General features: G+C 27.6%; 2 protein-coding genes across 2 annotated transcripts in view; one reads left to right on the top strand and one right to left on the bottom strand.

Moving 5' to 3' along the window:
- Window positions 1–3,175, top strand: part of LOC101500145 (zinc finger CCCH domain-containing protein 34) — a 4,767-nt gene extending 1,592 nt beyond the window's left edge. The window contains exons 5-7 of the mRNA XM_073363765.1: window positions 7–309; window positions 392–712; window positions 2,117–3,175. Coding sequence (XP_073219866.1) covers window positions 7–309; window positions 392–712; window positions 2,117–2,518 — 1,026 coding nt within the window. The 3' untranslated portion in view covers window positions 2,519–3,175. The remainder of the gene's footprint in view (window positions 1–6; window positions 310–391; window positions 713–2,116) is intronic.
- A 3,649-nt stretch (window positions 3,176–6,824) lies between these two features.
- On the bottom strand, window positions 6,825–8,231 carry LOC101500468 (uncharacterized). Its single transcript, XM_004508236.4, has one exon. It carries the CDS (start codon window positions 8,127–8,129, stop codon window positions 7,059–7,061), a length of 1,071 nt encoding a protein of 356 aa, XP_004508293.1. The 5' UTR covers window positions 8,130–8,231; the 3' UTR covers window positions 6,825–7,058.
- Window positions 8,232–18,264: the final 10,033 nt, after the last annotated feature.

The raw sequence follows: 18,264 nt of genomic DNA on the forward strand, positions 1-18,264 counted from the left end.
AAAGAGTGTTCCTATTATGTGAAAACGGGACAATGCAAGTTTGGTGCAACTTGTAAATTCCATCATCCACAGCCTGCGGGTGTCCAAATGCTACCACCGTCACCAGTTCCCCAAGTTTCACCTCTCCCTATGCCAGTACCTTCACCAATTTATCAAACTGTACAGCCTCCGTCCGGTCCTTCATCACAACAATACGGTGTACTGGTTGCGAGGCCACCTTTGCTACCTGGCTCATTATTCCAGGGCCCCTATGGACCTATGGTAGTGTCCCCCACCATGGTCCCCTTTCCAGGCTGGAGTCCTTATCAGGTATGTTGTCCGTGATTTTTTGTTTTGATTGCTTACTTGAGTTATTTGTGCTTTCATTGAAGCCGTTTTGTTCTTGATGCAGGCTCCAGGGGGAAGTCCTGTACTTCCTTCGAGTACTCCATTGAGTGTTGGTTCAACTCAGCTTTATGGGATAACCCAGCTACCTTCACCAGCAACTGCTTATACTGGACCTTATCAATCTTCTGGTTCCTCAACTGGTCCTTCCGGCAGTATTCAAAAGGATCACTCATTACCCGAAAGGCCCGATCAGCCAGAATGTCATCATTACATGAAAACAGGGGAGTGTAAATTTGGTTCTTCATGTAGATACCATCATCCACCGGACACGGGTGCACCAAAAGGGAATGTGAACCTTAGTCCTATCGGTCTTCCTTTGCGCCCGGTAATGGTTACCTTTCAACTCATTTGCACTCTGGTTATCGAAATTGTTTATGAATAACATTTATGATATGAAAAATATTCTCTGCTTTTCCTCTCTTACTAATTTTTTTTGGTAATAAGTTACTATTATAATAGCCAACTGTAAGGTATAACGAAATTGACTTCTTAACTTTGTTGCATGCTATATTTATTATTGCTTCTATGCAGGATTCAAACTGTGCTTTACAGTACTTAAACTTTAGTTTTCAATTCATCATTGAAAACAAATCACAGTAGGAGCCTTTTTTTTCCCCTCTTATCAGTTGGTTCTCATTTTAAGTTAAATCTATTCTGGGATGGTTTTTATTTCCATTTTTATTTTTATATATGTTGGGTTATACATGCCTGTCTGATTTCTAGGACTTGGTTGAATTTGCTGTGCCTGTTTACTGGGAATGTATAAAAGTAGTGAGGAGTTTGTATGGAAAGATTCTCTAGCCCTTCCTCCCACACAATAAAAGGAGTGAAATGATGTTGAGAACATGTTTTCTGGATGAATGCGTTGAATAATATGTTGGTTGTTATACAATGTTTGAATTTTTAAATATATAGGCCCTCAAAGATTTTCTAGCAAAGTTTGAAGACAGGGAGATAAAACTATTGGTTTAATAGTGTCGTCTTTAATGATGGTACCTTTTATGATATTGGAACTCTCATTTTGTATTACATTCATTCTAAGCATCCATCCAGTTTTTTCAAGTAGGTGTGAGTTTTGTTAAAAACATAGTGTTATCACTTTGACCGTGTAGTAAGTAAGCTCGTCTTTCAGATCTTCTGTGATTATGTTATTTTTTGTCAGGGCAGGGAATATTCTGTAGTATGAATTAACACGTGAAAAGTTGGAACTTTTTGTAACTCGCCTTTAAATTTGAATGATCATACTGAAAACATAGTAGTCCCTATGGTCCTTATTATAAGAGGATTTTCAAAGTTTTTTGATCCCATAAAAGTGAAATTTTTAATGTGTATTTATTGCTTAAGTGACATTTTTACTGTTTTATTCCATTATTTTCGATTTTTTTTGTATGTTTTCTCATGTAGTTATTATTGTCTTACTATTTCCCATGCATGACATAGTGAAGCATAATTACTTTAGCTTCAAGAATAGATAAAGCTTCCACATTTATTTCACTTGGCTATTTATTTCCAGTCTTCATTGATCTTTTTGGCTTTTATTTCTCTCTTAATGCAATACTTTATCTTTGGACTTCAGGTAAAGAATATATATTTTGATTTGTAATGAATTCAGTTTTTTAAAAAGTTGCTGCAATAATGAATTTGTCTATTCAGTTGAAATACCATTCAATTTTCTTAATGAAATAACTTTTTTTTTGTCAAACATCATATGTTTTTGTTTTATATTCAGGGGGCACAACCCTGCACTCATTATGCGCAGCGTGGAATTTGTAAGTTTGGTCCGGCATGCAAATTTGATCATCCTATGGGATCCCTGAGTTATAGTCCATCTGCTTCTTCACTGGCCGATATGCCAGTTGCACCATATCCTGTGGGTTCCTCCATCGCTACTCTTGCCCCATCATCCTCATCATCCGAGTTGCGGCCTGAACTTGCCTCAGGATCCAGCATGGAGTCTGCTTCATCCAGAATGTCATCATCAACGAGCACATCGACTGCGTCAGTTGGCCTGACTTTGTCGACTGTTGGACCTGTTTCTCAATCAAGTATCCAGCCATCTGCTCCAAGTTCCAGTTCTTTAGCAGCTCCCAGTGCCACCACAAGTAGCACTGTCTCTCACACCTCAAGCTAAGCAATGTGAATGTATTTCCTCATTATCCCTCCATTTTATCACAGTTTTTCAATTCGCCGTCTTTACTCATGGAGGGGTCTCAAATAGGTTTTATAATTTTTAAGTTATCCCCCAGTTTGGGTCCAACACTCATTGCACCAATTATCTTTGTGTTCATATAATCTTTTTGTGGCCATCCCTTTGTCTTGAATAAAACCATGGCCAACTTTGAGAATTTTAGCAAAACATACACGCACCTTGCTTTTCAATAACTCAAAGAGAATCTGCAAATCCATTATGCACATGTCCATCCACATGTCTATTATTTTTTTGTGCTTATTTATGCTTCAATCTTTTTTGGTATGAGAAAAAAATTATGTCTAGAACCCTGTTTTGCATTTGGGAATAATACTCTAATTCTGCTCAGAAGACCCTGTTTGCTACTGTTCCCAACATATCTAAAGGTTTACCGTGAAGAGAAGAAGTTATCAGGAGACTACAATGAGGTTTCACATTGCTATCTTTTTATTATTTTCAATACACCATGGTGTTGTGACAAGTAAAATGCTTGACTTGTTGGTACTTAAATTTATTACAGAATACATATATGAAGAAACACATTTAAATTAACTCATTTGAATGTGTAATAATATTTTTTTCTCCCTTTTTATCGATTTACTTGGTCAAGCTTTCGCATGAGATCAGGTGATTTTCTGGAGGGATATTTTGCTGTTTCTTTTATCACCTCCTCTGCCCAAATATTTTGGTGATGTTTGTTGTAAGATGATGGTATTATGAATAGAACATACTTTACTCAAGTGAAAAGATGCAGAGCATGGGAATGCAACAATGCATCATATATATCCACCAAGTGTAATGCACTTGACCAACCAAACTAAATAAATATGCCTTGAAAGTGATATGTGAAATCACATTTAAGATTCTGTGTTTGTAGCCATACACATGATCATTTGAAAAGGAAAAATAAAAAACGTTTCAGTGGTACAATGTGGGAATTATAGTCACTACTCTCCATTATGTTTGGTTTCACAATGGAAACCATTCAAATCGATTGTCATTATTTTTTACTTAATTGCAGTTTTGATTTATCTATTTTTATTAATTTATAGAATTGGTTTCCTTTTTTTAATAGTATGACAGTTTTGATCCTTCATAAGATTTTGATGTAAAAAATAATGATTGACATATTTTAAATGATGTGATATACAATTTCGCTAATGGTATAATATGAGTGTGTGTTTGGATATCTCATGCAAAATTGGTTTTAATTTTGCATCAAACTGTCTCCCAAAATAAAAATGCTTGGATTATAAGTTGATTTAGCTCCTGGTTGGAAACATGGTAGCTTGGTGATAGATGTGTGATTTATTCACCGCTCCAATAAGTAGCTTCTATATAAATTGTTTTCCAAACACATGCTTAGTCGCATGTGGATGTTGTTGGGTAAAAAGCTTTCAAAGCGGTTGTCTTTTTAATCAAAAAGCTTTTGTGTGCAAGACTTGTGCATTCTTTAATTTGTTAAGGTATCTATATACTTAGTATCTTGATAGCTCGACAGTTAAAGGGTAAAATCCAATTTTAGATCCCAAATAGAGACAATTTTTAATATAATATATTATTATGTATATTAAAAATAAAGCAGTGATGGTGGGACCTAGTTAGTAGTTAGGCTATACTCTAAGACTAACTGAGTAGTCAAAATTGATATTATTTTAGTATAAAGTAGGATGGGATGAGTTCTTTCCTAGAAAAAAAAATAAGGATAAAGTAGAAGAAAGATTGAGTTTGAGTTATCTATTGGGTTATCTACTGTTCTAAATTATTTTAAGAATAACTGATTATTTTTTGTTATTAATTCATTTTCCTTTAAAAAAAATTAGTAATTTAATAATTTATAATTTGTAAAATAATATTATAAATTATTATTCTTAAATGAATTGATAATTAGTTACCATATGTGACTTATTATGAGTTTTTTTATATTTAATTATTTTTTTAAAAAAAGTTCAATAATTATTATTTGGCGTCTCGATTTATGATCAATAGCGTCTCATCTTTATTTTATATTGTCCTTAATAAATCTGCAATTCATCGAGTTTCATCCAGTTAATGGATAAGTTAGAGTCTAAAATTTGGTCCGAATGACCGACTAAGGGACATATCAAACCTAACATAATTCATCATTTATACACTCCAGTACAAAGTACACTTCTGTTGCGAAAAAATTATGTTTATCAATCGACTCTAACAAAAGAATTAGAAGAGTTAACCAAATGATTGAAATCAAATGATGAATAAATTTTTTTATTAAAGATTAAGTATCTGAAAGAATCTAAAATTGAATGTTAACTAACACTTTTTTTATTAGATTTTATATACTTTATAATTTGAACTCTAAACTATTAAGGAGTACAAAATCTAACATTATCACGGAGATCAATAGCCGTATCAACCGATTTATTTATAATTGTAACAACTATTAGTTAACCACAAATATATTAAAAAAATATATTATTAGACCATCTCTAATGAGTGAGTTTATTTCATATTAGAAGTGACCATAACTACTTTAAAGTCTTCAATAATTTTTTTATAAAAAATATTCTATAAAAAATTATAAAAATAATTAACTAAAAAATATACTACATCTTTTAAATTAACTTTTAATTTTGCATGTTGTGAGTTTCGCCTAGCAATGAAAAATCAAACCAATAATTTGACCTGAAAAATTAAATTGGAATCAATTAATTTGGTTTGATTTTTTTGATTGTTGAACTCTAAACTGAAACCAATTAAATAAACTGAATCTATACTAATTTGAATATAATTCCACACCACTTAAAATCAATCACTCTGATATTTGAACAAAACCACTATATTTTATTTCACACAATATAATTAGTATTATATTAAAAAATATTGTATGTAAGCTGTATTTTTATTCGTTTATATATATTATCATAATTTATATACTCATGTCATAGTATAAGCACTAATGTAACTTAATAGTGTGAATCATATTAATTTTTTTCCTTTGCCATCATCTTTACCAAGACACTACTTGTCCCCACCCTCAATGGAGGGATGTTTTAAATCAATTATAATAAAATCTATTTAGAAATTGTCGCGCATTATTTTTTTTTTCTCTCATGAAATTGCTTCAAGCATAAGTTTTTTGAGAAAAATAAATAAATAGATAACTTTACATAACAATCATAACATAAAAAAATAATTTAAAAATTTTAAATTTGGAAAAAAAATCAAGATTGTTATTAAATGACAATCAAATAATAATATTATATACAAATTATTACAACACATATTTTTTCAACATTTTCATAGTCTTCATTACAACTACATTCTCCAAATTGAATATTTAAATTAATCAAAAGAAAAATAAAATTAAAATACAATTTAAAAATGTTCATGATTTATACAAATGGTAATAAAAAAAACTAAAATTATATACATAATCTTAAATTCTTTCTTATTTTACAATTCAAATAATGTGAGATTTTTTAAAATTTAATATTTTTATTAAAATATCCAATGAAAATCACTTACAATTCTAAAACATTTAATTTATAATTTATCCCGTGTATTTTTTCAGTAAATTGATTTGGGTGACATAATATATGTTATAATAAAAAGTAAATAAAAAGGTGAAGAGGGAGAAGAAGAAAAAGAATAATTATGTAATATAATCTAATCAATCAAGTCAGCAAAAAGGAATGTACTGCAAGCAATAGATTAGAATCGCGGGTTATTGGCTTTCATTGACAATTATATATCTTTCTGTGAACTTATGCTGTTTGATGGACACTCGTGCCATAACTCCCTTTATTGTTGTCAAAAGTTTAGGCAACTAGCCCAAAACAAGGATCAAATCATGCCATCAATATGCATCATCACATTAGCAACTTTCCATTCATTTTCAATGAAAGTGAGAGTATGCATCTTGTACTACAAAATTACTTTTTTCAACATCATTTATTTAATAACTAAAGACCTCAGAACCCCATGGGTGCAATTTAGTAATTACTCCTTTTGATCATAAATAAAAATAAAAATTGTATCTAAAATACATCTTACTTTTTAAATATATTTATGATTGGAGGGAGTATGTTACAATAATAATAAGAAAATAAAAGCATTAAATTCATATTTTGATCACAAACATATGTTAAATGGTATTATTATTGTTTTTAAATTGAACCTAATTTCGTGAATCAGATTGATTAATGAAATAAATATTTACAAAACAAATTAACTAATAAAAACAAATTTAATTTGAAGACTAAACCAATAGACAAATTATACATCTAAAGATGTTTTTTATAATTACGATAATATAAATATTATAATGACACACCTCACACGATTAGAGAACAAAATAGTTACATCTAGCTAGCTAAAGCTAGACCCAAGTTACTAGAAAAACAAAATCAAAAACAAAAAAGTACTAGTGCATGCAATGCAATGCAAGTAGACAAGAGCTAAACACTCCTTAGTATATGCAAATGCACCTTATCTAGAAAACTCAAAAGAGATTGTATCCCAAATCAAGTGATGGAGAACAATTAGTTGAAGAAGCAGCTTGTTCATTCATTATTCCATAGCTTGGACTTAGAGCTTCAATCATCATAGGATAATTAGGATAAAATGTTGTATCCATGCAGCATTCATCTTCAACACTTAATGAGTTGTTGTTAAATATAGCTGAAAGTTCACTTGAGTTCCAATCCCAAAATTCTTGACCGATAATTTCATCACTCGGATAATAATTAGAAAAGTTAGAGACCCTTGATGGCATTTCTTCAGAAAAAGAAGTAATGCCAAAATGTGATTGACCCTCCATTGAAACTTGGTTACTTTCAACCTTAGATGTAAATTTTTGATCACTTGAAACACTTACATTGCTGTTTCTTGAGTTTGAACGGTTAGAAGAAGCAGGATTAAAACAGTTATCAGGAACTATGCATTCAAGATAGCCAGAGTTAGAAGAATCACTTGAAAAGAAGAAATTATCATCATGAGAATGAGCTGATGATTTATTTGTTGTTTTTTCATTATCAACACTCACAATCATGTCATTGTTCAATGTAGAGAGGTTTTCATTGTTAAGGTGATGAGAAAAGCTATTTTGATTGATTTGTTGTTTTGTTTGAGTAGTAATAGTGTTATTAAGAATTTGTGAGGGTTGCAAGAGAGGCTGAACTTGAAGTTGAACATGATTGATAGGAGAAGAAACAAGTGTATGAAAATTGATAGTACTATGATCAGAGTAAATGAAATTAGTTCTAGCTTGATTTCCTTTCATGGAAATAGCAGCTCTGTCATAAGCAAGAGCAGCTTCTTGAGCAGTATCAAAAGTACCAAGCCAATGTCTTTCTTTAGTTGTAGGGTCTCTAATTTCAGCAGCATATCTACCCCAAGGTCTTCTTCTTACACCAAGAAACCTACCTGGTTCTGTTTGTTTCCTTCTTCCTCTTTTTTCACCACTACAAGGTGGTGATGTGTTCCTTTGAAGTAGTGTTAGACACATTTGTGTTTGGTTTGTTTCATTTTTTCCTTTGAATGATGAATCTTCTGAGCTTTTAGAAGTTGACATGTTGAAAGAGAAGTGAAAGGTTTATGTTATGATGAATGTTGAATGGTTTGTTTTTGAAGGGTCTTTTTAAAGACAGTACTTATGAACATGTCATTCTTTGGAAGACCATACTCTCTACTTTATTTCCAACCACTTTTTTATTAAAATCCTTTCTTTTTCTTGTTTCTATTAAATCACTAGGCTCTTCATATCATATTTACTTAAGGTTCACAACTTAATAGTGAAAATAAAGATTCCCCTTTCATTTGTCAAAATACCTTAAATGTGCTCTACACAATACACCTTTGAGTTCTTATTTCTTTGCAACAGTCACTTTCTTTATGGTTCCAATGACAGGGGTCAAAAATGTGTTTTCTGTATCTTTCTAATAAGCACAAGCACATATTAGTTGAAAAAATTAGACAAAAAAAATTACTATTGCATTAATCGACATTTTACAATTATTTCTGAGACGATTTAATTAGTATTTTTCAAAATTATAAAATCAAATTCTTACTAATACGCTGAAAATTGAGAGATAAAATAAATTCACTGCAAGATTTAATCAAATAAATAATGTAAAATTTAATGATCTAATTATTACATCATGTCCATGCAAGGTATTGTGATTTGATAAGGATGGATCAAATTAAATCTCTATGCATATAAGTTCACGTGTAGAGTCTCAGTTAATCAATTAACTACTTGGAGTTGGAATTGACCTGGTAAGCTCTATTGTGCTTTTTCCAATACAAGGAAAAATAATTTTAAAAAAAGGCATACAAATTATGCACACAAAACTAAAACATTTCCATATCCTATACATTAGTACCATTGTTATTTTTAATTAATTTATTTATGTATAAAGAAATCAACCATAAAATTTGTAACTTAAATTTTACTAGACCTGGTAGATATTGACCTATGGTAAGGTTTATTTACTGAGATAAGAAGTTTCCTAGATGATTGAATGATTGGCACAAATGAAATCTTATTGTGCAGGAATCAATATTCAATAATCTAATTATAATTCTAATTCCAAGAGAAAACCAGAAAAGGAAAAAACAAGTGCTAGTTTTGTCTACATACTCCTAGAGAGTCTCAAACATTTGAATTTAGAGGTACAAATTTTAGCATCACATTCACTACTAACTTCATATGTAATTATATTATGCACATGTGAATCCGCGTTTTGTGCAAAAATAATCAATTAATTACATTTGGAAGCTCTTGTTTGCTTCATGATTTTCAAAGGGAGCAGTTAAAATTATCTCTAACTGCACGCAAAATTATCTGAGAAATTTGGATATATTAGTATGAGGTTTTCCTGTCTTGTGTCATGGAAACAACCCCACACTTGATTACAAAAATAAAATAAAAGTCCTCTTTTGAAGGGCCCACCGGATAAATATTTTAATTATTTGTCCTACATATTCTTGATTTTTTTTCTTTGGTAAACGATTGTAGAATTTTTAGTGACTCTAGTATAGTATATGATTTTATTTGTTCCAAACTGATAATAGCAATTGACTATGGTCTTGGATCTTAAGAAGTTCTATGATGCCCTGTGATGAATATCTAGTTCAAGTTAGACCGTCACAAGCAACTACTCAATCTAAAACTAAATCTTTTAAATGAAAATTAGTAATATAACCTATACGTATATACAATATAGAATTAAAATATTTAAAAATTTGTTAAGTATTACTAAAGATGGGATTCATTTATTCAAATCAGTATACATTATATCGATCAACAATACAATTTAAAATTGTTAAAAAAAAAATTGAATATGAATAAACTCACAAAAAATAAGATAATATATAAAACAATAAAATATCTACAAATGTGAAAAACATATATATATGACAAAATTGACACGTTTCAAATATTCACGTCTCTGAAGTTGTAACGTTAAAAACTTCAAAGTCATTGATTGAATTTGTATTTGATCAAAACTAATTTGTCCGTCTAAAACACAAAGAACACTCTAACAAGAAGAGAAGCCAAAACACCGTAACAAGACGAGAAATCAAAACAACATCGCACTAAGTCGACGAAATCACAAGAGAAAAAACTAAATATGTATGAAAATCACTTATTTGAATAAAAAAAGTATGAGAAATATAATTTTGGACTAATAATTGATCATAAATCACATAGTTGCTAGGTTTTTGTTAAATAAACGTAAAAAAAAAGAAAATGAAAACTCGCGTTTTTTTACCAAATAAAACTCACATTTGATTTTTTATTTTCGCTACATCTCAATTAAAATTAGTGCATCTTTTACTTCTATTATCTACACCGAATTAATATGTACTTGATACATACCTTCAAGTATTTTTCAAAGCTCTTTGATTGACGACATATCCTACACATTTGCAAGAATATTCTGAGTCAAACACAAGAGTCGCACTGATAGACTGAAAATGACTTTCATATCAGTTGTTGGGAATAGCGTAGAAATTAAAAAATACAATAACAGCACAACATTACAACATAAAAAAAAAACTGCCGTCATTGTTTAATGAGAACTTAGAGAACAATATTATATAAAAGTTGTTATAACACATAGATTTTCCTTAGATAACTTGTAATTCAGTACACTAATACATTCTAAAATAGATATTTAAACTACATCTCTAACACTATAAACTACGTTTTGTAACGAAGAATTAAAATCTAATATATAACATTGATATCTGTCCTCCTTTACAATACTAGACCATGTATAATATTTTGCATGATAATCAAGTTCAAACAATTTATACAATATCATGTCTTTTGAATTTAATTTTTATATTCTATTAATGTAAAATAATTTTTATACTGTCAATTAATAATAATATTAAATCGTTAAGAATATTTAATTTTTTATAATTATTTTTAAAATCACACCAATAACATGAATTATTATGATTAATTGAAAATATAAAACTTTTTATATAGAATACATATCAAAATTAAACTAATACCTTTTTGGTTAATCACCTTTACTATTTCTGATCTCCAAAAGCCATTATAAAATGGCTGTAGTCAAAAGGGCAATGAAAAGTTTAAAGAACACTTGCAAGTTGGGTTACAAAACTAAAGTATAGAGGGGCACATTTTCATTATAAACTCGCAGTTCCTACAACTAAAAGGAAAATTATAATTTTACTCCCTTTAATTGGCCTACAATCACATGCCTATATTGCATTGGAAATAGCACATTACAATCATAGATTCTTATCGATTCGGTCAAGCTATTATGTTGTTCTTTATTGCCAGTAGCATGTACACTACCGATATTAATTAAGTAATTGAATTTAATTAGTTAATAAATTTAATTAAATTCAAATTCAAATTTCTTACTAAAACAATTTTTAATTAAATTCTAAATTATTAGTGTTTATTCACCAAAATCAAATGGTTAATATGCAAGGATAAACATATTAATCAAAATCTTATTTTATAATAAAATATAAATAAAAAGATATTTAAAAAATATTTTTTAAATTAAAATTTAGATTAAAAATATCAACTTTTTAAATATTAAAAAGTATTTGCCATATAAGAGTATATAGTAGTTTCTATAAATTTTAAGAAGCTTTAAAAAATAGGGTATACGATATTTCCCTATTAAAAGCATGTTAGTTGATACTACATAGTTTAAATATATTTCAATTTGGCTCTATTTATAAATATAAATAAGTTAATAAAAGTTGATATATTTAATCTTTATTTTAAATTATATACATTAATTTTTATTAATGTATTTTTACTTATAAATAATGTTAAATGAGATACATATGATTGTAATCATAAATAAATGTTGTAATATCATGTTCTACTTTTGTTATTCTTTGCATGACTTGTACTTTGAATAATTATCTATTATTAATATATCTTTACTTCTTAAAAAAAGGACTTTTTATTAATAAAAATAAATCTACATTATAAATATTAGATGTCTTTTTCATGTATACTCTCTTATTTAGGTTAATAAAATATTAAAAAAGAGGATAAAAAAAAAGATTAATTTTAAAAAATGAAAATAATTTGAAATTAAACACATTAAGTAAAAAAAATATATTATAAATATAATTTATATAAAAATCCAACTAATATATACTTTTATGTGATTTCATATTTATCAACTACTATAAACTTGTTTTTAGACCCACCTAACTTTGTCAACAATGAATGTGAAAAGTATTCAAAGGAGACAGATGCCACACGAATACAAGTACATTTATTTAAGATTAATAACTAATGACTTTGTGTTTCTTAAAAATCGATGGAGCTTTGAATCTAAGCCCCTTGACTCCTCCACTAAGGATTTCAAGAGGCAGAAAGATAAATCCATTTGTATGTTAATTAGATCCATTTGGGACCCAGGGTGACGGGGCAAAATATTGCTACTATTTAACATGTACCTTAGTGCTCTCGAGTACCAAGATAACTTGTAATATGAATTACTCAAAAAAATATTTGCAATATAAAAAACACAAATAGAAATTAAATAAATAAGCACATAACAATATTTTCTTCTTGTCTTAATTAATTTTCCATTAGGACGAGTGCTTAATTGGTTGCTAATCGTAATACTCCTTTGCTAGTTCAATACAAGGTAAACAAGCTTGTTAAATTAATTTTGTGTGACAGGGTGAATATTGTTTGTGTATTATGGTAGCAAATGTTGTTTTTCTTTTTTAGAGGGGATGGATGCTGTGCTATCATGTGTTCCATTTCATTCTTCATATAGAAGGTTTTAGAACTTTACAATTTTAAAAGAGGAAAATATATAAAAGTTAGTCAAAGTTCCATCTAAAAAGATGTGACTTTCAAGTTGGGTTGGCAAGCCGAAGGTACATTTTGACAAGGTACTTTAGACATCTCTAAAATAAATATATTTTTTCCATTAAATAATGACCCAACAAGATCATAAAGATAGATACACAGCTCTCTCCCTCAACACTCGAAGCATTGTTTTGGTGTTTTATTTTAGATGAGTGTTATTTATTATGAATAATTGTTACAAAAAAGAGAATAAATAATGAAAATATAGAGTTTTGATTAATTAAAATGTAAATGATCAAACATGGATAATTAATATTTGTAATTTAAAAGGATTAGATGCTGACACATAAGATTCTTGTAAATATTTCATCACGACAATAAATATTTTATTTTATATCAACCTCTCTATCTTGTATTATATGTCTCATTTAGTATATTCACATGTTTAAAAAGTAATTTTAATTATACAATTTTAAATGCATAATAATATGCAACGACTAAAATATTATCGTACTTTATTTGTTAATTTATTTTACTAATACTTTATTTGTTATTTGTCCATCATATATTTATAATTACTTTAATAAATAATTGTAATTATTAAAAAAATTATATTAAATGAAATAAAATATAATAATATATTTATAAATAGAGGCAACTTTCATTCACTAATTAACTTTGTACTAATTAAATTATGTTCAATCCAAATTTTAAAATGGTATTATAATTTATCAAAGATTTATGAGACTATCTACTATTAGATTACCATTATTCAGTCATATTTTAGATATTTAAAACAGTTGATCGATAAAAACATATTTAATTTGATGTATGGAGGTGTTATGAATTCCACTTTAAATGTGATAAAGTCTGACGATATATTTATAAGTAGAGTTAAAAATTGATTTTAGAAAAATTGAATTAAGCTCCACTCATATTTTAAAAGCAACATTAAAAAAATAATAAAAATATTATATTGATATTATAAAATAAGAAATAAGTTAAAATAAATATATAAGTTAAATGAAACGCATGATACAAGAGAGTGTTTTGTATTTTGTGGTTTTTCAGCATGTAACTTTTATGGTCAGGAAGAAGTGTGCACAAATCTCCAAAACAGGCACACACTTTTTTGCTAATATTATAGGTCGTCCGGGATTTAGGGGAAAGGATAAGCATGTGTTTTAGGACTTGGGATTTTTAAGGAAGATAAACTAATGGTGTTTAAGTGACAATTGATATGCTGTAGATAGATCATTTTTCTTTTCATTCAAACGTGTCCCATGTTAGCTTTTGATTCTTCATCTTCTTTCTGCTCTAGATTTTAAATTCTCTTCTTTTGTACGTGTCTTGTGTTATGTCTCATGACCGCTACAGTCATTCTAGTATGAATTATTGTTGCTTTGGTCAAAGTGGCATGATTACTTAAGGAGTCATGTGATTAGTGACGATTTCTAATGTTTAATCAAAACCGTACACCAATACAAAATATTCATAAATATATATTTTAGTGTTAATATTGAATTATTTATCAAATTTTACTTACAAATTATCCAAGTTTCTTTCTCTTTAAAAATTGAAAATTTAGAAAAAAACAATTTAAACAACATAGTGAGTTTAGAAAACTTACAACAAATATATATATATATATATATATGAAAAAGAGAGCTTCTAGTTAGTAAATAAATATTTTTTGTTTGTAAAAGAAATAGTAAAGAAGTCCAAGATATAATATACAGTCTAATAGTATTGATATTTAATAATTACAATAAATTTTACAGATTAATAGCAGATAAATGTTAGAAAAAAATGAATATATTTAAGTTATTTATTATGTGTCTGATTGAAAAAAACTTAACTATAATATGATAAATAATATATATATTGTTATCTAATTTATTTTTTTACAAGAACATATTTGACTCATTTCATTAAAAATAAGTGGATAGAGCATTTGATATTAATGTTTGAAGGTTGGATTTGACACTAACCTATTAGACTATTGGAATCCATACCAAAAGAGGAAATGAAGACCTACCTTGAAACATGGTAAGGATGTTGTATTAGCCAACATGAAGGGTAGCCAAACGATCAAGTTCGTGGAGTTTATCGTGACCAATCTCATTGAATGAGATTCTGATACGCATACATTCTCATTTCATAATATCTAAATTATTAGCAGGTACATGAATATTTGATGAGAACTACACACTTTAAATAAGATCGAGTCTAGATAGCTGCAAAATGTTCAATCTCAAATACACACGACAAGTGAATATCTTCAAATACACACTCAATCAAATAATAGATTCAAGTGAATATCAAGGCTTCATCTTCTCTCATATAGCATCAAGTACACTATTATGTAATTCAACAACAATAATCATAGATTTATTATAAGAATTTAATTCATATATACTTTGAGTGTAAAAAATGTTTCCACTCACAACTGTTAAATCATTATAAATATTTAATTTTCATCATAATTACTTTTAAAGTTATGTTCAAAAATAGTTATAACTTGTTGACAATATAAAACTTTTTATATTAGCAATATATAAAAATTACACTTATAAAACTTTTAACATGTTAAAACTAATCAACATTTATATAAAAAAAGTATATTGTAAAAAAAAAAAAAACAAAAACACGCCTATAATTCTTTAAGTTTAACTTAATTTTCATTCAGACTATTTAAATTTATTTTATTCCGTTTTGATTATGTAAGTTACATTATGTTTATATTATTAGTCGTTTATTTTAATTTCGACAACAATTAGTTCAATTGAAACATTCTAATCATTAAAAACTCTATCAAATTCTACAACATGTCTTTCATACTAATCATTCAAAAAATATTAATTAAACCTTATAAATGGTCTATATTTATTAATTTGTTTACAATAATTTAAACACACATATAACTCTAACGATAGAGTAATAAAGGTCGATCTACGAAATCAATGTATTTAACTTTTTTCACAAGCAAAGTAGCAAGGATAGTAAACTCGTTGTGATGATTCAATTAAATATTAACATTTTATGATATTAAGAGAAAATAAAAATTCAAACTTAAAAAACTGTATATATAATTTAGTATATTTTAAAATCTAATAGTGCCAATTGAATATAATTTAAATGACATAATAAAAAAACTTATAAAATATAAGAAAAATTGAATCAGACTTAAAAGATTAAATTAAAAAATAACAAATGTACAAACTCGATATAAAAAATATAGAATCTCTTAGAGGAGCGAGCAATTAAAAAGTACTAGTACAGTGATATACTATTACTAAACAACTAACTTAGCGGGGTGTATTTAGCAAGGCATCCAGATAATTGTTAAGAAATAAACGTCTCTCCTAAAGTTCAACGTGTTTGTTAACTTATGCCTAACGATAATGACAACGTTGATGGTCAATGTTAACAAATGATTTTATATTACCTTATATAGATATATAAGGTAATATAAACATTGACAACGATAAAAAGAAACGTCTCTCTTAACGTACAACATTACTAATGAGTTTATATTATCTTATATGGATATATGATTGTCAATGTTTCCAATGTTTCTCCTCTTTATGCAGCTTAAATTGCACAAAATGCTTTCATGACTCTATTAATATCAACAAATAATTTAACTAACAAACAAATGAACGAGTTGAGTGGTCTTTGAAACATTAATCAACCAACTAACTGTAATGGAATAAACACAAATTGAAGTGTTAAAAGATAAAATTTAACTCAAATTAAATACATTTTGGGTTAATTTGAAGATAATCGTTTTAAGAAGGTGTGATAAGAGAATAAACATAAGAGAAATGAAAGTAACAAAATTTTTAATGTGGAAAAGTTGATTGTAATTAAAGCAATAGAAAAATGATAATTATAAGCTATAACCTCACACCAAGCTAGTATCTTATGGAGTACATTATTTGTTTTTAGGCAAACAAGTCACAAGAGTTTGTTGAGATGTTAGTCCATCCATTTCTAGTTAGTTGCTACATATTTTTGTTGTTGACAAAAATTAGTTGCTACATTTGTTGGTTAAATTTTGGATAGTGAATGATAACTTATTTTCTCTATAACTCTTACTTGTATATTAGTTCATTATAAACACACACGATTAGCATAATTTTATAAACACACGTTCATTCTCACTTGAGTTAGCATAACTAGAAATTGAAAAACATATTTTGACTCTCTCTCACCTCTCTCTTTATGTGTGTGTGTGTATATATATATATGACTTTGTATAAGAAATAAATAGAACAAAACCGAGAGATAAATTTGAGCATCTTACATCGTTTTAGAAATATTCCAATAAAAAAATAAATAGATTTTATGCTAGCCAATTTTTTCTATATTAATTGTCTGAGTTAGCTTGGAAAACTTCAAGTGTAATCTTGTATTTTGGGGGAGTTGCGCAATCTTGCAAATAATTTTTTATGGCAAATGACTACACACCTCAAATTATTATTTTGCGATCATCTGCTACAACAGTTTCCACATATTCGACATTTTTTTAAGTTGTTAGGAACCAACCACAAGAGTAAACTCATTTTAAAATATATTTGATTGATAAAATGGAATCATTATCATTATATATTTACCTTCTAGTCAGTTAATTATTTGGCTAAAACTAAAACATGTCAATTACCTCTTTAATTGATTATAATATATTATACAATAAAACAAATAATCATCCTGAATAAAAAACATTCAGAATATAGAGTGATTAATTTTTTATATGAACTCTAAATTAATTTTAAAATACATTATAAATATTTAAAAAAATAGATTCTTAAAAGTAATTATCATTTGCACTAAAATAATCAAACACTAAGATTTTATATCAGGTTAATCATTTAAGTTTTTTCATTTTAAATAAATTTTTAAATTTTAATTCAACTGACAATAAATACTTCAAAGTTGTGTATAAATTTTGAAAAACATTTACTATTATTTCTACATAAGAAAATCATTTAAGGTTACGTGTACACAATTACCATTTTTTTTGTTTCAAAGTTTCATTACAAAAAAAAATAAGTTTCTATCATGTTATTTTGTCAAAAAAACTATATTATTGGTGTGACATTAACCGAGTTGTTCAATTATCTGTGAGTAGAATTTTAGAGAAAAAGATTTTGAAGAATTAATCTTATATTTTAATATATTAATTTAAAAAAACAACATATTAAACAAGCATATAATATTGTTGTTCTTTTTAATTTTTTATAAAAATTAAATATACATTAAAATATACATTTAATTTTCAAATAGTGTTCCTGTAAAGTTTGTTCGGATTATGACTATAACAAATATATATTTTTACGTTTTGTTTACTTTTACTAAGTTGGGCATTTTG

This window comes from Cicer arietinum, chromosome 7, assembly GCF_000331145.2.
Source record: "Cicer arietinum cultivar CDC Frontier isolate Library 1 chromosome 7, Cicar.CDCFrontier_v2.0, whole genome shotgun sequence".
Taxonomy (NCBI): Eukaryota; Viridiplantae; Streptophyta; class Magnoliopsida; order Fabales; family Fabaceae; genus Cicer; species Cicer arietinum.